The sequence below is a fragment of the Branchiostoma lanceolatum genome, chromosome 17 (assembly GCF_035083965.1).
Source record: "Branchiostoma lanceolatum isolate klBraLanc5 chromosome 17, klBraLanc5.hap2, whole genome shotgun sequence".
NCBI classification, from domain to species: Eukaryota; Metazoa; Chordata; class Leptocardii; order Amphioxiformes; family Branchiostomatidae; genus Branchiostoma; species Branchiostoma lanceolatum.
In genome coordinates, this window is record NC_089738.1 from 1899173 (window position 1) to 1923393 (window position 24221).

Consider the following 24221-nt stretch of genomic DNA (forward strand, 5'->3'; position numbering starts at 1 on the left):
CTGAAGCAAGGGGGTTAACCTCCTTGTCTGAAGTAAGGGAAACTCTTAGTAATACCAAGGAGATTAAATTCATATACTGCATTCAACCTCCTTGTTAATACCAACCTCATTGGTAAATACTGAATCAATCCTGATAATGGGTTTCTCCTTATCATAGTGTCTTTAAATGTCCTTGATATTCTTTGCGTTTTGTCGCCTTCGCGTCACGAAACGCCATCACGTGGTCTTGGCCCTAACCTTCCATCAATGGTGTGCGACACAGTGTTGAACCAAGTACCATTGAATGTGTCGCACACACCAACACTGTGTCGCACACCATGAACAAGACCTTATATGGCAAGACCGCGAGTGGATTTTTTTTTCAGGGACGTGAAACACATATTGTCCCCAGGTGTGACAATAGGGTGAGGTCGGTGAAAGTTCAAAAAGGGCAAACAAGTCCCTGAGGTCGGTTTAAGGGCCCGCTTCCTCAACATTGTTGAAAAGATCATACATAAAGTAGCATGCTGCTAGCGCTACTTATTCTTTGGTTGAATTCTACTGTCATCGCATCTAAACAACTGCCACACAGAGTGACAGGTAACGTATATCATGTTCCAATATCTAACCAAGCTGCCGTGTCAGTGACCATCAGGTCTTGGTAAATCTGAGTAGGCCACTGTGGCTGAGTATTCAGAATCTTTGTACAACCGATACCCGTGAACTGCCCGCTATTAAACTCGTAGGCATTTCTGCTACCTTCCATAAATATCCAGTAGTACATATAGTGATGACTTTTCAACTCTACACTGCTAGGATATTGGCGCTACTGTGGAAAGCCTGTGGTCCCAAACGCAAGTTGGACTGTAACATCCACAATTGTCTTTTAAACTAAAGCGAAACTTTATAACGTTGGACTTGTTGCGTGCTTTCAGACCATGCTTACCCGGGAGGAGGCACTGGTATTCTTGGCGGAAGATCTTGGGATCAACGGGGTAGAGAAGAGACTCCTGGATGACAAGCTTGGTCTTCTGAATGACATCATCCGCTCCTATCACAACTTCGCACCCTTTCAAAACCTAACGCTCCTTTCTACGGAAGAAAATGACAGGGCCGCCCCTTCAGCAGAGCAAGTCAAACAAGACGTGTTGTCGGGAAAAGGCGGACTATGCATGACACAGAACTTTTTCGTCTACTTCTTGCTACAAGCGTTAGGATATGATGTCTTCTTAATGTCATCGGATGTTTCATATCCGAAAAACCACGTCGTTGTCGGGGCGCGAAACGTGACAGAAGAAGATGACGTCTATCTAGTGGAAGCCGGCTGCGGTTATCCAACATTCCAGGCGATACCTCTGAATTTCCCGGAAGAGTCTCCGGCGTACGAACACTCATTTATAGAGTACAAGTTCGTGAGAAAGGGGGAGCTGATCGAAAGACAACATCGTCGAGGGGAAACACGTCCCTTGGGTCCTGGACAACAACCCTGGGACTGGCGCCGCTACTACGACTTTACGCTCCTGCCAAGGGAAGTGGAGTTTTTCCGGGAACCCATGAATACGGTCTGCACTGTTCCGGGAACGTCGCCGTTTCTGCAAAGCCTGCGCGTCATCACGTTTCAGGAGGACAGGCTGTGGGCGATCAAGGACTGGTCCCTGTTGGTGGAACAAGAGGACCATACACTCAAGGAAACCAAGATTCAGTCCATGTCAGAAATGATGGCGATCATCGAGGATCTGGCGCCCAAGATCGACCAAGCTATAGTTTTAAAAGCTTTAGCACAGTGGCAGGAAGTTATATAGGGCCAATTTAGAAAAGGTAATTATAGTGTCAAAGGTCGTACATTCAGAATGATATTAGGAGCTTGGACTTTTGCCTTTTTTTCAATACACATGTATACCGTTAAGTGCAAATAAATATTAGCCAGTGCTATAGAATAAATTCCCCGACACATTTGACAGTATTCTTCTACTGTATTTCTGTGGTCATGTAAGACAAAAATAGGAAAAGCGAAATTACTTTATTCATGATATTTACTCTTCGCTGTGTGACAGAGTATTAAGTTTATTTACATACAGATAATGCGCAGTAATGATTACGGTCATGTCAAAGAAGGCATTGTTTTCCATCTCAAACTCTTTATCTATAGCATATGGTTCTAAAGAAACTCCGGGATCCAGTACTGTTGATAATTAAGGATTGTTCTTTTAGCTTTAGCCTCATTTTACTTAGTGGTTTTATAGCTCTAATATGATCTTAAAGTGAATAGTGCGATCGATTTCAAATAACTGCAGTTTATATGCATGATAATATGAAATGGTGGCATAACTACATCTCAGCATTTTCCGAACTCACAAGAAATTCGTGAAGGTGACTTTAAAGAGAGTTTTAAAATGAAGACAAAGCCGTATGTCTCTTCTTTTCATTATCATCGCGCAATGAAATAACAGCTGTCACAACGCAGATGTCAATGACTTAAAACTTGGCAGCAACTATTCTAATTTTATAAGTTTTTCATAGTAGTAGAGGGATTTGTTTGTTTCATTATATGTAATATGAATTCGATAAGAAAACAGCCGCTGTTAGACTTCATTTGAGTACTTGCGTGGCATTTTTGATGGGCCATTTACAAGCAGGATATAGATAGAAAGACGCGGGGCAGTATGAGTTAAGTGCCGGGGACAAACGGCATCTTTACGATGGCATTACCTTATTTATGTATTTACTCATTCATTTATTTATCTTTAGAGTAGTTCCTTCAGTTAATTCAATAACTGATTTCCAAGTGAGCCCTTGAAATTACAGATAATAAAGGTCATAACATAAAATAATAATAAACATAGGAATAATACAGAACAAACTCGATATGGCAAACAATAGCACTGAAATCATCAAACAAAAGCAAACAAATAATGTTGAGAGGATCAGAGGTCATAACAGTAACATAGGAGTAATATAATCATATAATCAAAACAAACTTAATGGACAAAAGTAACTAAACAACATAATTGGTTGTCACAACATAATGGTCACATCACATCATTTGCCCCTGGGATAACCATAGCTCACCATGCGTGTCTCAACATGGAAATGGTCTGTAAAAAGGTCTATATTTACACTGGTTTACACTTTTTGCAAATATGAGTGAGGTGAGGGGTCAGCTGGACAAAGTTCAACCATGACGTCACTTGACTTCCGCTTTCTGGTTTCGAACGTTCGTCACGGGCAGTTTACAGTTTCCTGACAAACAGACTAGCAGATCGAGTTCAGCTTTATCGTCCAGTCTAATGAAAAAGATAGATACTTCTGAGTATTGAATCTTGAATCCCAGTAAGGTATGATTTAATTTCAAGTGTTGAAATGTTGTTGTAAATGTGTGTATTCATTGAGCACAAGATGTTGGTTTTAGTTTCGCACTTAACTCTTGGCTTTATGTGGTGTATCGTGTCAGGGTCCGGATCGTCTGTAGTTATACCCAAGCAACTGGATAAAATCTTCGAGTTTGACGTCTGACGTCAAATCTTATCCATCTTCTCGAGTAACTTTTTTGGGGCGTATCTTATTACCTGAATGCCCCACCTTCATAAACATATCTCACAGTTTTACTACATATTTTAGAATAAGATAGTAAATGAAAAAGTAAATAAGCAGGTCAAGTTTCTTTACTTCCTTGTAAAATTTGTTTTACTCTCTTGAACAGATTCTGTTTTTCCCGTATAGCCCCCGCATTAACCACACGCCATTGTCTGTCCGTCATTTATATCGGGTTAAGGCCAGTCCACACTGGATATTTCGATCCTCTCTGTGTTGTGATATGACATACACCACGATTTCTCTGTGTATGAGTTGCCATGGGAAAAAAGTCTTCGCATGAATGTCAGAAAACAAACTCCTGTCTACCATGTGCTAGTTGCATATAATTCTTACATATGCACAATACAAAGATAAAGTCTCACGTGGAATATTTTAATTAGGTTTCCTCTTGGGTAGAATATTTTGCATACATTTTCTTCTTACATTGCTTTGTTACTCAATACAGGTGAATAGCCGTCATGATTGACATGTGTTTGTGTACAGTCGCCATGATGGTGCTGATTGTGATAGTAGTTCTCGCGTTGTCACGGCTAGGTCATATCTATACCAACGGTCTCTGGCAAAAAGGTGAGTGGAATAGGTAAAGGATACTTTACAACATGTAATAATAACATCTTTATTGCTTTTCTGTTAAAAACTCGGCAATATGTTCATATATCTACTTGAAATTGCTTTTTCTAGTGGTCCATTCAGTGGTGTGTCATCAATCTATGCGTCAATCATGTATCATGTTACTTGTCTGGATTACATCGAGCGGATCACATGGCAATTCAATGCATGGTTTAGCATCTTAGTGTATATTGTTTGTTTATTCATTCAATCATTGTTTGAATCGAGGTTATCTTTGTCAATTTAGTTCGTCCAACATGTATATTAATTTTTGTTACATATCACAGGTTTTGTGACATTTGCAAGGTAGTGAGTAAACTTGATACCTTTTTTCATTCTAGTACTTTCAACCTTTTCAGGCGACAGTTTGCAGTCCCAAAAGCTTCAATCATGTAGAACTCACGACCAAACGTATGACATGTCAATACCCGAGCAAGGCACTGACGAGAAATTGACAAAAACCTATCTTTGTCCGGATCCACAAGGTGATCAAACGCACCACAATGTTATTTTCGCCAACTTCCCATCTTGTTGCAACAAAAACAACGAAGACACAATGAGTGGCGATAACTGTCGGCAACGTGTTAAAAAAGAAACGCCTTCTCAAGGAGTTGAACTTGTCGTTCCCCAAAACATTAGCAGATATACAACAGACATTGATCGCAACCGGGTAAGTGTGGAACGCCGACCGTCTTGTGATGTATCAAAGAACGAGAAGGCTACACGTGACTCTTGGAGCAGTGGCATGTCATTGGCGGATAAATTCTTTGATAGACACATTGAAGGTATGTGTTTTTATAATCATATTATCTTAGTACCCTACAAAATCAAAATACAACGACAGTATATGGAGCGTACTCAGTTTAATACAAGCCTTGAGTATCTTACATTGACGCCGACCAAAAATCAGACTAAAATTGAAGGCAAATATAGTCAACCGTTATCAAAGGTAATGATGCCTTATTCAAAATTTTCGATCTTCTCTTCTTAAATTATCATTTGGCCTATGTTCAGCTGTTTGCTGACTAAGAATTAGACATGTCGTTCGGTTTATTAAGGTACCGTCTTTTTTAATGCGAATACAAATGAAAAACAATCATCAAAATCTTACATATGACTAAAATGGTGCTGTTTCTCTGTTGATAAAGTACCACTGAGACACTTTTTTTTTCTTTTCAGCGGAGGAACGATTGTTACATGTCCTGTGTGTCGTTCAAAAACCTGAAGGATCTGTCTGTTCTGCCCGAAAGAGAACCCACGAACCTGACACCGACACGGACTGTCGCGTTCTCCTCGGAGTAAAGTGTGACGTCAACAGTAAGGAACTCATGGCCTTGTCCTTCAGCCACAGCCTGTCGAAAGCAATTGTGGGAACGGACCTCAACGATCAAGTGAGTCGCGATCTTGAATTCAGTGCTACGGATGTGGAGTACTCGTAGATGAATAAACTGGGCCGCCTATGCTATTGGCTTTAACATCATAGCATGAATACCATAGCTTAAGATATTACATGAAGTGTTTTTATCACAAAGTGCAATCAACAGTGTCATGACAATTTATAGGAAAAACTTCTGTGAACATTTCAATCTCTCAGTCAACTAGTATATTTATTTAATTCAATGTACCTTGATTATTTTCTAATCAGTCACCACAATTAAATCATTGCAGGATGTCATTAATTGCAAATAACAACACAAAAGAGCTGACAACGCAAACTGCAATTGTGATAAATCAATGATGCTTTACAGGATGTAAAATCACCATGCATACAGACAGTAGGACTGTACATGCAGCTAAGATTATTACATATCTCATCAGTCCAACAATCACCCTAATATTTATTTTTCTATTCGCAGTCAAGGAACTACCTGATCGCCATAGACACCATAACAAATGTCTCTACCGAGACTCAAAGTAAACATTCACCCAGCTGTCAGTACTGGCCTCTCATACCAGACCCACAGGAGCGAACGTTACCCAGAAGCGTTTGTGGCTTCTGGCTTCAGTTTTTCGGACCTTCAACCACCTTTGAGATGTGCCTTTGCCTTAGAGTGGCCCATATTCAAAAGCCAGGTTTCAATACAAATCTAAAAAATCCGCACGAGCTCGATTACAGGACGATACAAATTGTGGATCAAGCAGATATTTGTGTGGAAACAAGAAATGTTCGTAGAAGACGACAGATAGCTGCGAGTACTAAAATACTGCGAGTACTATAGATGCGAGTACTAAAATACTGCTACCTAGTAAGAACAAGTCACTGCTGAAGTCCCAGCCGTCAGTGGAAATGGAAAAGCACACTGGCATGCCCGTCTTGCCAAGTTTGTCGCGGTCAAGAAGAAGTGGTAAGATGTCATTGCTGTAATTTTTGGCCAATCGATAACGCTTGTTTGCATTGCATCTCTTTTATTGAGCACAAACTCCGTATCATAGGCCCAGACTTAACGATATGCCCATTTAATGCAATGATGGTTTTAATGTAACATCCTTTCCCCATTTGATTACAACACAATTTTATAAGACAACTCTGTGCTTAAAAATCAAACACCATATTTTTCATTATGAAAGAAATATATTGTGCATCTCGTAAATGTGTGTGGATATGTTAGACATATGTTCTTGTGTGAATGATCATTTTTGAAAATATTATTTACAGGGACCTGCAGATCAGTGGTATATGACAAGATCATGGGTCGTTTGGAGTTGTTGGGAGAAGAGGGTATGTGCAGTTTAAAGAATTGAATTCATTTTTGTATTCTTTCGTATGTGTGCAGGTGTGTGTTGCGTGTTATAGATAACGTTGGTTAACATAAAATCGCCATTTTTCCGATAATGGTTGCAATTGATTGAAATAAATCTGGCAGAACAATAAACCATCCTTTTTTCTGTTATTCTATCAGTATCATGTATTACCTTTGCACTGATGCTATATATGTTAGATTTCTCTCTAGTCGTGCTGACACCATAATATTTCAACTTGAAACTACCCTCCGCCGCACGCAGAATGACAGTGCTCTTGGACAGGTGCGAACATATTATTCCGGGAGAGAAGATTCGTCATTAATATATGCCACTAATTAGCTTTTATATAGCAGCTGTTGTGCCCATCTTGACTTGAAGAGAGTACCAAGGTCATATTAACGTGACCAATAAAAATAATACACGACAAAACGGCCGTACCACACACATCAGGCCTTCGGTAACATCCCGTTTGTTGAGTCGGTAGAACGTCACTCAAAGTCGACATCCACCGTCATGGCAACGTGTACATTATTCATGGGAAGTTAGCTGGATACCGTAGCAATGGTAGTACTACTGTGTCCATGTGTTCCTTGTTGTGTTAGGAGCAAACTTTGAGGAAAATATCGTCCTCAGTCCACTATCACACGCAACATTTAGACAAGAAAGTGTTCCTCACAAACCTTTGTCGTCTGCTTGACAACAGGATTCTGGGTAATAATATGGCGGCGGGAAAATTCACGTGCCGTAGGTTGTAGCAACAAAGGAGTTTTGATGATTGATCACACTTAGAATCCAGTTGCAGGTTAGCAAAAGAGATTGTAATAAGTTGTCTTGTAAATAATTGTGTTTAGCAGGAAGCGGATGTGACATTTGTCTTATAAAAAAGCGAACAACCGTGTAGTGTGATTCTCCCACGAAGCCCACAGACTCTGTCAGTTAGGGACGGGGAGTTTTTGACGTCGCCAACTTCTAATGCATGGTTATCGAAGCTTTTCAGCCAGTGTTCAGAATACGTTAGTCTATCCGGTTTGCATTGCTGGCGTTATAACTGATTTTTCATCTAGCACATATCCCTAAAATACACCGTTTCTAAAAATGTCGAATTTGATTACCCCGCGAATTTATGTTAACCAACGTTATATGTGTCTGTGTGTGTTTGATGAGGTGTTTCACCAAGGTTGCGACTACCCCGAGGCTATTGGTACTGCAATGAAACGTCCTTTTATGCAACGTGATAATTTTCCTGATTAGTTCCATTGTAATTAGTAGGCAAATAGTGCAAGTTAACATTAGTACGTGCCGTAATACAGTACGATTTTCTACTGGAAGCTATATGGAGTACGCTGTGTTACAGGAAGGTGGCAGGAGTTCGATGTTTTCGCCGGGCAGCTGGTGCAGCACTTGTGAACCAGAGATACTGATCTAAAGATTGTCGTTCTGCTGGAGGTGAGTTCAACTTTTCTTGTTGACTTTCGTCAATACCATTCATTAAGATAAAACCACTGCTATCCTTCGCCACTTTGCGCGAACCTGTAATCTCTGCAACATATTTCACCTAATGTTATTTCATTTTGTCCTTGTACTACAGCAAGCTTTGGCAGAGTACTATAAGTACAACTTGGCCGGGGCTGTCTCCATCACGAAACACGCTCTGCAGACATTGAAAAAAGACCGGACAGAGAACACAGAAATGCTGGTGGGAAGGGCCTACTATTTGTTGTCTGACGCCTACTATTTGTTGTCTGACGATTTTCTACTGGAAGCTATATGGAGTACGCTGTGTTACAGGAAGGTGGCAGGAGTTCGATGTTTTCGCCGGGCAGCTGGTGCAGCACTTGTGAACCAGAGATACTGATCTAAAGATTGTCGTTCTGCTGGAGGTGAGTTCAACTTTTCTTGTTGACTTTCGTCAATACCATTCATTAAGATAAAACCACTGCTATCCTTCGCCACTTTGCGCGAACCTGTAATCTCTGCAACATATTTCACCTAATGTTATTTCATTTTGTCCTTGTACTACAGCAAGCTTTGGTAGAGTACTATAAGTACAACTTGGCCGGGGCTGTCTCCATCACGAAACACGCTCTGCAGACATTGAAAAAAGACCGGACAGAGAACACAGAAATGCTGGTGGGAAGGGCCTACTATTTGTTGTCTGACGTCTATCAGAAAGACAAAAAGTACGGCCTGGCAGAAAAATACATGGATCTTGCCAAACAGGTACGTTGAAAATGGAAGTAAAACTGGGATGGCTTCCTCCTTGTTCCAGATTTAGCCCTACAAATAAATCTTTACTGTAGCCAAACGCTAGTTATTGTCATTTACGTCTTTTTACAACAAAATGCCCACTTGGGTTGTTGTTTTTTGACAGTCAAATGCGGCTGCAAGACATTCTTTCCTATTCACCTACTTGCTGTCCGTTATCATCTCCATGAAAAAAGACCTTTTCATGGTGATATTGTTTTGAGTGTGTTTGCGTGTGTGTTTGCGTGTGTGTTTGCGTGTGTGTATGTGTGTGCGTCCGGATGCTTAAAGTCAGCATAACTAAAGAACCTCTTTATGGATTGTAATGATAATTAGTATATGGGTTGGTGTTGGTACGAAAAAGGTCAAGATCGATTTTGGGCCCCCTGGTATGTGACACTGGAACTGCAATGTTATATTTGTAAAAAATCTTTAAGGAGAATAACAGAAGAAAGGAGCAACAGATTTTCATGTTATTTACTATGCAGGTAGCTTAGACACAGATGTACACAGTAAATTGCAAATTATGCAAAATTGGGACCGAATTTGCATATGTAATGAGGATTATCTATATTTCCATTATAGACATGCTGTGACAGGTGTCAGCTGTCAGTTTCGAAAGTGGGTCATAAATTTTCTAGGGACCCAACAGGTTGTGGTCATACCACAGAGGATCTATGGAGATTTGGGGTCTTTCATATTCAAAAGCCAGGTTTCAATACAAATCTAAAAATGAAACCGCACGCAGAATGACAGTGCTCTTGGACAGGTGCGAACATATTATTCCGGGAGAGAAGATTCGTCATTAATATATGCCACTAATTAGCTTTTATATAGCAGCTGTTGTGCCCATCTTGACTTGAAGAGAGTACCAAGGTCATATTAACGTGACCAATAAAAATAATACACGACAAAACGGCCGTACCACACACATCAGGCCTTCGGTAACATCCCGTTTGTTGAGTCGGTAGAACGTCACTCAAAGTCGACATCCACCGTCATGGCAACGTGTACATTATTCATGGGAAGTTAGCTGGATACCGTAGCAATGGTAGTACTACTGTGTCCATGTGTTCCTTGTTGTGTTAGGAGCAAACTTTGAGGAAAATATCGTCCTCAGTCCACTATCACACGCAACATTTAGACAAGAAAGTGTTCCTCACAAACCTTTGTCGTCTGCTTGACAACAGGATTCTGGGTAATAATATGGCGGCGGGAAAATTCACGTGCCGTAGGTTGTAGCAACAAAGGAGTTTTGATGATTGATCACACTTAGAATCCAGTTGCAGGTTAGCAAAAGAGATTGTAATAAGTTGTCTTGTAAATAATTGTGTTTAGCAGGAAGCGGATGTGACATTTGTCTTATAAAAAAGCGAACAACCGTGTAGTGTGATTCTCCCACGAAGCCCACAGACTCTGTCAGTTAGGGACGGGGAGTTTTTGACGTCGCCAACTTCTAATGCATGGTTATCGAAGCTTTTCAGCCAGTGTTCAGAATACGTTAGTCTATCCGGTTTGCATTGCTGGCGTTATAACTGATTTTTCATCTAGCACATATCCCTAAAATACACCGTTTCTAAAAATGTCGAATTTGATTACCCCGCGAATTTATGTTAACCAACGTTATATGTGTCTGTGTGTGTTTGATGAGGTGTTTCACCAAGGTTGCGACTACCCCGAGGCTATTGGTACTGCAATGAAACGTCCTTTTATGCAACGTGATGATTTTCCTGATTAGTTCCATTGTAATTAGTAGGCAAATAGTGCAAGTTAACATTAGTACGTGCCGTAATACAGTACGATTTTCTACTGGAAGCTATATGGAGTACGCTGTGTTACAGGAAGGTGGCAGGAGTTCGATGTTTTCGCCGGGCAGCTGGTGCAGCACTTGTGAACCAGAGATACTGATCTAAAGATTGTCGTTCTGCTGGAGGTGAGTTCAACTTTTCTTGTTGACTTTCGTCAATACCATTCATTAAGATAAAACCACTGCTATCCTTCGCCACTTTGCGCGAACCTGTAATCTCTGCAACATATTTCACCTAATGTTATTTCATTTTGTCCTTGTACTACAGCAAGCTTTGGCAGAGTACTATAAGTACAACTTGGCCGGGGCTGTCTCCATCACGAAACACGCTCTGCAGACATTGAAAAAAGACCGGACAGAGAACACAGAAATGCTGGTGGGAAGGGCCTACTATTTGTTGTCTGACGTCTATCAGAAAGACAAAAAGTACGGCCTGGCAGAAAAATACATGGATCTTGCCAAACAGGTACGTTGAAAATGGAAGTAAAACTGGGATGGCTTCCTCCTTGTTCCAGATTTAGCCCTACAAATAAATCTTTACTGTAGCCAAACGCTAGTTATTGTCATTTACGTCTTTTTACAACAAAATGCCCACTTGGGTTGTTGTTTTTTGACAGTCAAATGCGGCTGCAAGACATTCTTTCCTATTCACCTACTTGCTGTCCGTTATCATCTCCATGAAAAAAGACCTTTTCATGGTGATATTGTTTTGAGTGTGTTTGCGTGTATGTTTGCGTGTGTGTTTGCGTGTGTGTATGTGTGTGCGTCCGGATGCTTAAAGTCAGCATAACTAAAGAACCTCTTTATGGATTGTAATGATAATTAGTATATGGGTTGGTGTTGGTACGAAAAAGGTCAAGATCGATTTTGGGCCCCCTGGTATGTGACACTGGAACTGCAATGTTATATTTGTAAAAAATCTTTAAGGAGAATAACAGAAGAAAGGAGCAACAGATTTTCATGTTATTTACTATGCAGGTAGCTTAGACACAGATGTACACAGTAAATTGCAAATTATGCAAAATTGGGACCGAATTTGCATATGTAATGAGGATTATCTATATTTCCATTATAGACATGCTGTGACAGGTGTCAGCTGTCAGTTTCGAAAGTGGGTCATAAATTTTCTAGGGACCCAACAGGTTGTGGTCATACCACAGAGGATCTATGGAGATTTGGGGTCTTCAGACTCTTGTTCTAGCTGCGTTAATATCCGTCAGTTTTTAAAACATCCTATTGCTGCGCTTCAGAGGCAACGTACCGAGTGTTCCCCTAAAACTAGACGCGGGAGTCTCTGATTTGCTGTCCGTCGGCTAGCACAAATGCTTGTTTTTCTACAGTATTTCATGCATTGAAGTTAGTCTTAAGCATTGAAACTAAGAGCTCTAGACAGAAAACAAGTATAACAAGAGTCCGAAGACCCAAAATCTCCATGGAATTTGTTTTTATCCCTAAAGGTACCTACATCTGAAATATGACATCCGTAGCTTTTACGGTAAGGAAAATACAAGTTTTTGCATGAATTATACTAAAATGAGGCCCTCATTAGCATAACTATGGCCAGGTGTGTTCACCTTTCCTAAAATTACCTACATCTGAAATATGACATCCGTAGCCTTTACGGCAAGGAATATGCATAGATTATGCAAATGATGCCCTCATTAGCATAATTCATGGCCGGGTTTTCTGACCTTTCCTTATGGTACCTGCATCTCAAATATGACATCCGTAGCCTTTACGGTAAGAGAAATACACATTTATGTATAAATTATGCAAATGAGGTCCTCATCAGCATAATTCATGGACAAGTGTGTTTAACTTTCCTAAAGGTACCTGCATCTCATATATGACATCTGCAGCTGTTACGGTAAGGGATATACAAGTTTCTGCATACATTATGCAAATGAGGTCCTCATTAGCGTAGTTTATTGTCAGGTGTATTAACCTGTTCTAAAGGAACCTACATCTCGAATATAACATCCGTACTATGAAACATAATGTACATATAACTTTCTGCAATACCATTAGTAGAGCTACTATCCCACATCTACTTGGTTTTGGGAAGAAGAACCACCAGCTGTTTGGACTTAGGGAATACGTGTCCTAGATAAGAGACCATGACATTCGACAGGTGCGACCTCAAAGCACATACCCACAATGGAGTAGATGTTCCTCATTACTTATACAAATTCAGTCCAAATTTGCATAATTAGCACTTCAGTTTGTACATCTCTGTCCAACCCACCTGTGTAGCAAATAACATGAAAATCTGTCGTTCCTTTCTTCAGTTATTCTCCTTGGAAGATTTTTACAAATACGCCATTGTAGTTCCAGTGACACATACCAGGGGGCCCAAAATTGACCTTGACCTTTCTACTCCCAGCACCTACCCACATACCAAATATCATTACAATCCATCCACACGTTCTTCAGTTATGCTGATTTTAAGCGTCCGGTGACACAAACATACACACAGGATAACACACACAAACACCATGCAAAACAATATCCCCATGAAAAAGTCTTTTTTCATGGAGATAACTATCATTTAGTATGAATTTGGGCATATTGATCAACAAAATGAAAAAAAAAGTGTCAAACATGTTTTTATCATTTTTGTCAGGTTTTGTCGAACTTCGAGATCGGAGAGGACACCGGTGAAACCTACTATAACAAAGCATCATTGTATGCTGCCATCATAGCCAATCACAGCTCTCCTCCGAGCAGCTTGTTTGATGAGGTAAAGGGATTGTTTAGAGTCCGACTTTCCTGCTTAGATCATCTACAAACGCACTGTGAATATAGCACGACGGTTCAGTGGTATTTTCGTTTGGTATTCATTTTGGACATTTTGAAAACAAAAATTGAATTAACTCCAATACTGTATATAAATGGTTTATTCAGAGATTCACAGATAGATACATAAGAAGAACAATGAAGCAGCCATCACATAAGAAGCCTAAAGCAACATTACAGCCAAATAATATAATAGGGTATAACCCGCTGAAACTTTGCTGAGTCACAATTCGTGTGTTGGAGTTAAGTTAAGTCCATTTGCACAACATCTAATTTGCAGTAACTTCTTAAACTTTATAAAATGATACTTGCTCTTCAAGGTTACTTTCTGTATCATATGATAATGGCATAATTACAATACGGTCAGCTGAAATATTCAGTACCTTACTGGTGTCACTCATATATTTTCTAATGTCATGCAGGGTATGCGGGGGGGGGGATGTAGGTGCGCCTTAACTTGCATATATGTATATCAACATTCTTCACGTTCTAATTTTGTTTACCCCAGGTTCGAGAAAATCTGGAATTAGCTATTAGCCACTGGAGGCAAGACGTGTCGTCATGTCCGGCACACCAGAGAAGAGCACACATCAAACTCGCAGCTGTCTTATTGGACTGTGCTTCCCCACAAGGAAGGGCTCGAAACGTCAGCCTACACCATGTTGAAGCCGCCCGTAGGAGCATTGACATTGTGCGAACAGAATTCTGGGGGGGAATGCCAAAACGCAGCCGATGCCGTTTTCTCCTGACAGAGTCTGACCTGTACTTTCGTCAGAGAAGTTACGTTTTGGCACAAGAGAAGGCTTCGGTGGCACAGGAGCTTGCCAAAACGTGTAATTTTAACATAGAGGTAGGCATGGCAGAGAGGAGGCTGGATTATTTGGCTGCTATTCACCATTCTCTGCCATCATGTAGAACGGACAAAGTGTTGCAGGATATCATTGGTTCTCTGTCTAATGATGCTGACACTAGGGAGGAAGACACGTTCTCAGAATCAGATATTGGATCTTTGAAGTGATACACTTTGTGTGTCAATTTAGACAGAAAGTGATGGACATATGACAAAGACGTCCTTCTTTGATGAGGTTCCTGACTTGAAATCACAAATGAATGATTAGTTTGTTCTCTTTTCTTAATGACGAGCCAGATACATTGCATTTACGAAGCAATAAATAAAATAAATAAATGAAATAATATTTAGGACAAAAAACACAGTCGCGCTGCCTGTTGTCGCGATGCTCGCGCTGCCTGTTGTCGCGATGCTCGCGCTGCCTGTTCGCTACTCACACACCGATTGTACCATTGGACGTGATAACCGTTATCAGTTATTGATTACCCCCAGCGCCGAGTGCATTCTTGCAACATGATTTTCTGTTAAACTACGGTTAGATATCAGTTTTACGTTTGAACATGTATCAACATTAGGTACTATCTTACAGTACTACGGTTGATAAGGCAATGAGATTAATGGCATTGACATGTAAACAGTTTGAAGATCAAAATATCAACATTATCGTTTTAGACGCCGTGAGCCCTTCAAATGGGGAGTAATGTCAGTCTGTTTGGTATTTTCCCAGCCCAGTAAAACAATGGAATAATATCACAGTGACAGATTTGTACATACTCAATTAGTTATACAGTACCTCTGTAGAATAAAAACTAATATCATAACCACCTCCATTTACGCATTGAATGCTGCACTTTCAGGCATATACCTTTTAGGGATACTGACTTATGGTCATATTCCAACGTTCACCTTTTTTGCCAGCCTGCCGAAGTATTGTCTCTTCTCAGCCTTCAGTCACATCTCAGCCCTTATTCATTTTGGCTTCATTGTGTATGTGCAACAGTCAACTTATGACTTGATTATCAGACGGGAGAATATCACTTTCAAAAGATGGAATGTTCAATAACAAAAAACATTTAAAAGGTTAGTTCTTTTACTGATACTTTTATTGGGAAAGTATGATTCAAATCTGTTGTATTTTGGTTATACTGAGCAAGAAATAATTCTATTCTACTGAAATTCTCTAAAATCTACAACCTGCGTTTCCCCTGCGAGCGTATGTTGCAAATGCGATCGCCAAATAGCGCCTGCCTATTACTGCCGTACATGTATATTTTGGGGATGAGGGGGCTGAACAAAGGCATGGTATCAAACAAGATATATATTATACCTGTGTTTAGCCGTATGAAGTCTAGTATATATTGAAGACAAGGTAGTGTATTCATGACATGAATATGACCACGACGGTGATTTTAACTTATTGCACAGAAGATGTTCTTGCCTCGGCCACTTTTGCAGTTTATATCAAAGTCAGGCCTCAATGCTTAAACGCTTTCCCAGCATTACGTATACCCCCAAATCCTCCTACGCACTGCACGGGGGTTTTCTTAAACCTTACAAACCATAAGACAAAATTACAAGTCAACGTCTAGGCAAGCGGGAAGTTTTAGATGATCAATAGATTGCTATGGTCTTTCACACAGAAAAATGTTGATATCCAAAAAGACCATTGATTTCTTGTGGAATAAATCAAATGGATTGAAGGCCTGAGGGTTTTGCCAAAATGACATATACACTTGAATGTCCTCATTTTACAACATTAAATCCTTACGATTATCATGTTTTGAAACGTGTAAAATCCTCACACAAAGGGCATATACTTTGCTTTGGGCAATAGTTTGATAAGTAAGAAAACTACACAACGGAAAATAATACAATTGTTTTTGTTTTCTTGTTTATTTTCCTGAAAACATTACACTGGTGATGACAGAAGAGAATACCCCAATACCTTTCAAGTTTTAAAATGTGACATAATTAGGGTGTATGGGCGACGGCATACAACAACCCTTGCTAAAACACGTCACTATTTCGTTTTTTCTACTGTTCACACAAAAACCATCAACAAAGTCAATATAGGAAACACTTATGACTTGAATTATTTATACGGAGTGATATATTTTCAAATATTTTTATAATATATTTGATGTTGATTGCAACACTGCTATGGACAACTGATATTGTATTTTCACTCATATAGTTCACATGCCCTAAACCATGTTACTGTTGTTGTTTTTGCTTGTTTGCTTGTTTGTTCTAACGAATCAGTACATGACGTACCAGTACTTGATGCTAATGGAAACATTTTTTAACTGTTTATGATTTCAATCAATCTTTAAGGCATATCCGTAAATCATTTTTGTTTACAGCTAGTACTTGTCTTACACAGACCTTGTGCAATGTTTTCAATAATGTTGCGTCCAAGTTCCACACTATGTTGTACAACCAATATACAGAACATACCGTAACTATGTTATGTTATATTGTGATTCAGCCAGATGACTTCAGATCAGAAGGCTCCATTTCCCTACAACCCAGATCATACTTTTGCAATACACCACCACTTAAACTGAGTTCCCATTCTTTCAATTCTTTGTAACATTACCATTGCATCAGAGGCTAAAGGGCACTTTTTTTACTTCATTGTAAAGGGACATTCTAGTATAGAAAGACCCATATGAGCACGATAATCATTGAAGTTAATACTAGTAAGGAAATACAATCGAACGCAACGATACATTCTGAAAAATAACAACATCATTCATAAATACTATTTCCATTTTCACATTGTACAACCCCCAAAGAATACAGACCAGTCGTCTTGGTTTTAGCTTCATGGCCGCAAAAATGAAAGACGTTAAGCATAGCACTTCTTCTGAGATGATTTGTCTGCAGCTCAAGCTGAATCATATCATTGGGATTAGGAACCAGCAGACACGGTATTAAAGGAACAGCAGAAAGTTGTGATTTTTTAAATATATGTATTTGTGGACTTGTCTAATATAATATGATAGAGTAACTTTTTTTTCTGGTGGAGAGGACGTTCTAGCGGCTAGCCGCTTTAGTAGACTTCAAATTTCCCACGAAATTTTTTCTCGTATTTTGGATCAAACAACGTTAAGATGATCTTTGTTACATTCAGGAGCTGTTGAATGAACATGAATATTTTGGTCATTTCTATTTGTACCATTTAGTAATGGATAGTTAATGAATCTAAGTTTTTTTATAGAATTGTGAACTCACAGTATATAATACTTTTCAATGATATTAGTATGTGTTTCAACTTTCAATGACGGAAAAACAATGTCCGTTCCTGTATGATACATCATGGATGTACCATCAGACGTGGCACGATGGTCACACTGCTATCTCCCGTCACTACCAACTGTTCGTCAGGACCCATAGCAATGCCAACCGGCTTAGACATGTTAACCACAGTGCGGACAAAGCCACCATGGCGTGTGAACATATCTATCCTGTCATTGTTCTCGTTCGCCACGATGATGTGACCCGAACTGTCCGTACAGATACCACGGGGGACATTTAATTGACCTTCATCGGTTCCCAAGTTTCCAAATTTGAAAAGCTTATCTCCATAGGTATTGTACACGTAGATAGTATGGCTGGATCGGTCCGATATATAAATAGTTCCCTCGTTGTCAGCTGTGACATATCCTGAATCATAAGCTGCGCGGTCTCCAAATTGTTTGCCCTCATAGAAAGAACCCTCTTTATCTGCGGTAAACACTAACACTTTACCCCAAGCAGCGAGGACTATTTTTCTATTGCGCACGTCGAAAGTTAAGCCGACGCTTCCGCTTGGTGGAGGCCCAGGTAAAAGCCTCCATCCTGTTTCAAGCTGAGCCTTTGGCAGGCCGACCTGACTGTACTGTACTACGTGGAAACAAAGACCGGCCATACTACCTGACCGATAATATGATTGCCCCAATACCCACAGGCTACCGTCTACGGCTATAGTAATATCGCGCGGTTTCATCACGGTTTCCTTTTTGCAAGGCCCTGTCGTTTGGTTACCTGGTACTACAGTCGTGAAGTGGCGGAGGAAAGTACCATTCATTCTAAAGACATGGATACGTCTATTCTTAAATTCAGTCACAAATATCTCGTTGTCAGCAGACACAGCCACTCCTCCTCGGTAATTGACGAATATGCCTGGACCTGATCCAGACTTGTCAATGATGATTTTCCGCAGGACCGCCTTCCCTTCGTAATTTCCTATTACAAACGATCAAAATTGCAATAAGAGTAAATATTCCTCCTTCCCTTGAAACTACATGATCTAGAAATCAATTTCATGCTCGCGTGGAAAAAGGTGAGCGGAGACAATGGTAGCTAAGGGAGGCAATGATAAAGAGAGTATTATTCAAACCGCGCAAGTCTAAAAGGAAGGTTTCTGATAGGAATAGGTGGAAAGATGAATATATGCACAGTTTCGCATTAAATTCCCTGTCCGTTCCAACATATCACAAGAACTAGAAAGTAAATGTTCGGGAGCAAATAAGGCATACCTATCTTTATACCCTATGAAATCCCCATACTTTTTGTTAATTTTTTGATATTGTAACACGTAGAACAAGTAATGGCAAACATGATGATTGATAAATAAATGCTTTTATAGCCGAATATCAAGGGGATTTAAGATACGTACAAAAAAACTATCAGATCCCAAAACGGGCTGATTCAAAATCACCTTTGTGACAAAAACAGAAATTGTATCATTTTGACATTACTTCTGCCTCGCAATTATATATTTCCAAGTCACACTAGTTAAAAAGCAGACTTTCACCTTCGCATACATTTTTATTCAAACAGGAGTCAAATAGAAAAATTACTTCTGCCCCATAATAGACAACTTCTAAATCGTTTGTGTTGAATGTAGACTATTCCAAATTTGACACCTCATCAATGAATTAATTTCGTATCCATCCTATGCAAATTCAACAGTTTTAACCTCCCTTTCCTGAGCTACGGATCGTATGACAATCCAATGTTCAGCAGATACCGTGCAGGTCAAATTACATTTTCACAACATCTTTTGCGTCGTATCTTTGGTTACTTATCATAACATCATTATGTCCTTATTTCTGATATATTGCCTGATTCAGTATTAACGCCCGATAACACCTTTGTTGCACATTGCAAGAACGACAAGGTCATGAAAAGATAATTAAAAAAAGGAAACACGCTTTCTTCAACAAGTAGCAAATGCAATTGTTGGATATTTTCTTGTAAAATAAGCTATTGATGAACTCGACTGTAAATAACATTTTCATACGTGAGCAATGTGGGCCGCCATCAATAAGAAGACATTTAATCCCTCAAGTTACATCAGATCCCATTTATGTTCATATTATAGAAAATCGGGGATATGATGAAAATTTGCATTATTTTCTAGAAATGAAATTAGCAAAACATGCATGTTCAAAACCTTTTGCCATAGCAACAAGAGACATTGTTAACTTATTTTTAGGTATCCATTGTGAAACAGGCAGAATTGATTTGGTGAAAAACTCATGAGTGCTTTTAGCGTACGTTTTAATTGAACGACATAAACACTGGCACAGACCTAGAAAAAACCTAAAGGAAATGAAGAATATGAATGGCATCGAAAGCTTTTATATATACTATTATATATCTCTAGTATAGCCTTGTAGCAGAGTGAATAATGAAGATTTACCTTGTGGTGCCTCAAGCGGGGATAACACTGTGGGTACTGCTTTCCCAATAGATCCATTGGGAGATGTGTCATTAAAGGAGCTTACCTGTAGATAGATATCAGTTGGTAATGGCTAAATATCTTTCACGTTGGAACCTCACAGCATTGTGTACACATCTTCTTTGGTAAGATGACAGACGACAGATTTAAGAGCTATCAAATTAGATACTAACCTACAAACACCTTTTAAAAAATGACAGCCCCGGACATAGCGTGAATATGGGTGTAGGTCATCTTTACATTTGGAATTGTGTCGTCAGTTGTCATTGATGGATCCCACCTATACCAGTTGAGATTTTAAAGGGAGCAAGGCTAACGATAGAAATATTTTGACAAAATTGTTTACATTACTTCTGTCCTGGGCGTTTGATGTAAGGGACTATACTATTTAAACACAACGGGTATCATGAAACGCAATACTATTTGTAATCTTTACGAGAAAATATTTTATAGTCTAAAGAAACTAGTCTAAACATTCTAGTGTATTTATCTCCATGAAAAATGGAGATATTGTTTTTGGTGTGTTTGTGTGTGTTTGTGTGTGTGTGTGTGTGTGTGTGTGTGTGTGTGTTTGTATTTGTGTTTCCGGACTCTTGTAGTCAGCATAACTCAAGAACCTCTTAATGGATTACAATGATATTTGGTATGTGGGCGGGTGTTGTGAAGCCGAAGGTCAGGGTCGATTTTGGGCCCCCTGGTATGTGACCTTGGTACTGCAGCAGAACTTCAATTTTTGTATCTTTTGACCTAGACGTGCTGTGGTCTTGATTTTTGGGTGGCAGATAGCTTGTGATATAATAAAGAAGTGGTGTAGGTTTGGGTTCCCTAGCAGCTTTCTCTGGAACTGCAAGGGCGTTTTTGTGAAGATCTTCTAGGGACAATAACTGAACAAAGGAACAACAGATTTACATGATATTTAGTATGTAGGTAGCTTAGATAGAGATATACACAATGAAGTACAAATTATGCTAATTGGGACTTGATTTGCATAGGTAACGAGGAAAATATATATTTGCAGTGTTTTCCATTATCAGACTCAAATACATGTAACATATGTAGTTTATGGAAAGTGGATCATCAACAGGTACCAATTATGCAAATGAATTCCTAATTTGCATAATTAATGCAAAACACCATATCTCATCTAATTGGAAAATTATAGGACTGTCAATATGATACTTAGTATGCAGGTAGCTTAGACAGAGATATACATAATGAAGTGCAAATTATGCTAATTGTGACTTAATTTGCATAGCTAATGAGGAAAATCTATATTTGCAGTGTTTTCCATTATCAGACTCAAATACATGTAACATATGTAGTTTATGGAAAGTGGATTATCAACTGATACCAATTATGCAAATAAATTCCTAATTTGCATAATTAATGCAAAACACCATAATTCATTTAATTCGGAAAATTAAAGGACTGTCAATATTACAACATATAAGTTAGATAAAGGTGTTTATGACCAAGCATATATTATGCAAATGTGTAAGCCATTTGCATTAATAGAATTGTTCATGGAGATATGAGGTCGTGGAACTCTTGTTTCACAAGCTTTTGTGAGGAAATTTCATCAAACACAATTTCGGATTCTAGATGGGTTCTAGACATGTATCCTCGACTACCTGGAATGTCTCACATATGGAGAAACAGAAGTATTGAAAAAGAGGGCGTACCGTTTGTACCGGTAGACCATCCCGATCGCTTGTGTAGAAGAATATAGCAATAATGGATCCAACGACGATGAATGACACCAGGGCAGCAGCCGCCACTGGGGCAAACTTGACGCACACCTGTAAACATTTGCTCCCTGGAAAATACAGAAACCCGAACAATGATAACACATAAAAGAAGTAGCGAGTAAGTTACATTAAAGGTTCACAGCAGATAGGCGTCAGTTTCAATTAAACATAAATAAGTGTGGCAATTAAAAAGTATCGCCATAGCGAAGGTGTCTGGTTGATCTTACTTCATTGTAAGGGAAGTACCCACGTAGCACTCTAAGTTCTGTCATAATATTTGTTCAAAATGCACTTAGAAATCAGGCACCATAACTTGATGAGTTCCAAGCAGATATCGAAAGACCGGAGCACACTCTCGGTGTAGTGTCTTTCTCTCCCATTTTTGGATAGGTGGAGTGAGAATCTAGGCCATAAGTTTAAAAATTCAATTTGCTGGGGCTCCTATGATCGTTTTGGTTGTTATTCTAGCTCTGTAGGTTATGTTTTCCAGGAGCTACTGTTGTTTTTCCGACACCGCACCCCTCCACGTAAAGTGTAGACTGCCCAAGCCTTAACCAAGTTCTTAATCGTTCTGTTAAAAAAACTTTTGCCTTTCCTATATATGCCTGCATGACGTTCAGCACGTTTTTGTGATCATAGATCAACTGCGGTTGGTTGAAAACCCTTTTCAAAGCTAGAATACTGACACACTCCCACCAGTACGAAATCAGACACCACGTCATTAATTAGGTCATCTGTCATCGACCTGCGTGCCGGGATGCCAGACCTACTAACAATGTATAGAGTGACAGGCGGGCGTCCCCAGGGTTTGTGCGGACGGATTGCAGAAATTCCTATGGAATTCTGGGGATTCTTGCAAATCGGGCGTAAAGTATACTATTAAGCTCGCTCCTAAAGCTTCGCTAAAAATACAAAGTGGTAACCACACAGGCACATCAAGCCAAGCCTTATAATGTGCTTGACCAAAGCTACAGAACACAATGTAAACAAGTGTTTCGTTCAAGCAATGGTGTTAGATACACAGTTCAGGAGTCGAGTTTATTTCTAAGTCAGATTTAAGATGAGACTGAGTGTTGCCTCGTATGTTGCAGTCTCCAAGAGAGATAAACACAGACAGGTCTTGGACACACTGTGTTGTTTTTATCCTTCCACCAAAAAAATCAACAATTTTCTTCATCAACGTTAACTCACAGGCATTCTCCTGTTGAAGACTTGTTCTAAACACATCGATCTCCAAGCAGATGTAGAGAGGCAAAGATGCCGGGAGGGGTCTCAGGCCGATGCGGGAAAAGCTCACCCAACCCAAAGGACTAATCCTCAAGGCATGACCTCTGTTTTGAGATTGTTAGCGTTGGACAATAAAAGCTGCCAGAAATTAACGGACTGTTTCAAGACACATTCAAGATGGGATTGTCCTTTTATAATATTACATTTTATACAAATACCGCTACGGTGAATAAAAATGCCGGACAACATCGGAAAACTGCGAAGATGCAAACCCAGACAAGAAATCTCATTTAAAGACATGAAAACTGTTCTTACCGCAAGTAGCCTGTTGATGAACAGCATTTTTGTCTTTTACTTCAGAGATCGGGGCGTTCTTCATCTGAGACGTCTGCCTCTTTGTGTATTCGGAAATTGTATCACCACTATGCAGGTCATCATGATACACTGCGTACGGTTCGATGGTGTCATCACCAAGGGTAACGTCCATTGTTATTTCACTCTCATCTCTAGTCACGCCGTTGTTACTAACATCGTCCCCTTGGTTTCTTACGGCATATGGTTGGATGCGGAGTGTGCCTTCGTATCTTTCAGCCTGGAGTAGGTTTTGATTGTACACCGGATTCCGGTTTTGCGGAAACGGCGCGTTATAGTTCTGGCTACTCTGCGCCTCCCGGTTGTTGGGTGATTGAGAATTCATATGATGTGGGATTGTCTTGTACATCGGGTTTAGATTCTGGTTGCCTGGCGAAAGATCGCGTATGTTATGATCAGCCCCGACACATCTTACCGTGTCGCCAGCATCGCCTGGTGATACTTCCGGACAGACTGAAATATCATTTGTGCTGCAGGAAGATGCTTTCGCGTCTTGACAGTGTCCATTGCTCTGTGACTCCC

General features: G+C 39.7%; 2 protein-coding genes and 2 long non-coding RNA genes across 6 annotated transcripts; all 4 read left to right on the forward strand.

The window, feature by feature from the left end:
• Nucleotides 1–208: 208 nt before the first annotated feature.
• Nucleotides 209–2574, forward strand: LOC136423200 (arylamine N-acetyltransferase, liver isozyme-like). 3 transcript variants are annotated; one of them, XM_066411270.1, is made up of 2 exons: nucleotides 209–404; nucleotides 915–2574. In XM_066411270.1, exons 1-2 carry the CDS (start codon nucleotides 318–320, stop codon nucleotides 1779–1781), a joined length of 954 nt encoding a protein of 317 aa, XP_066267367.1. In that variant the 5' UTR covers nucleotides 209–317; the 3' UTR covers nucleotides 1782–2574. The 3 variants fall into 3 exon arrangements, with proteins under 3 accessions (XP_066267367.1, XP_066267370.1, XP_066267369.1); XM_066411273.1 differs by having other exon boundaries at nucleotides 217–447; XM_066411272.1 differs by having other exon boundaries at nucleotides 218–579.
• A 482-nt stretch (nucleotides 2575–3056) lies between these two features.
• LOC136423201 (uncharacterized) lies at nucleotides 3057–5156 on the forward strand. The gene is made up of 3 exons (XR_010753725.1): nucleotides 3057–3314; nucleotides 4019–4140; nucleotides 4542–5156. It is a non-coding gene; the product is annotated as an uncharacterized lncRNA (long non-coding RNA).
• A 1256-nt stretch (nucleotides 5157–6412) lies between these two features.
• On the forward strand, nucleotides 6413–8649 carry LOC136423181 (uncharacterized). Its single transcript, XR_010753720.1, has 4 exons — nucleotides 6413–6527; nucleotides 6839–6901; nucleotides 8279–8370; nucleotides 8513–8649. It is a non-coding gene; the product is annotated as an uncharacterized lncRNA (long non-coding RNA).
• Nucleotides 8650–10967: 2318 nt separating this feature from the next.
• Nucleotides 10968–14977, forward strand: LOC136423656 (uncharacterized). The gene is made up of 4 exons (XM_066411914.1): nucleotides 10968–11101; nucleotides 11244–11441; nucleotides 13599–13715; nucleotides 14280–14977. The coding sequence occupies exons 2-4, from the start codon at nucleotides 11346–11348 to the stop codon at nucleotides 14787–14789; spliced, it is 723 nt and encodes a 240-aa protein (XP_066268011.1). The 5' UTR covers nucleotides 10968–11101; nucleotides 11244–11345; the 3' UTR covers nucleotides 14790–14977.
• The last annotated feature ends 9244 nt before the right edge of the window (nucleotides 14978–24221 follow it).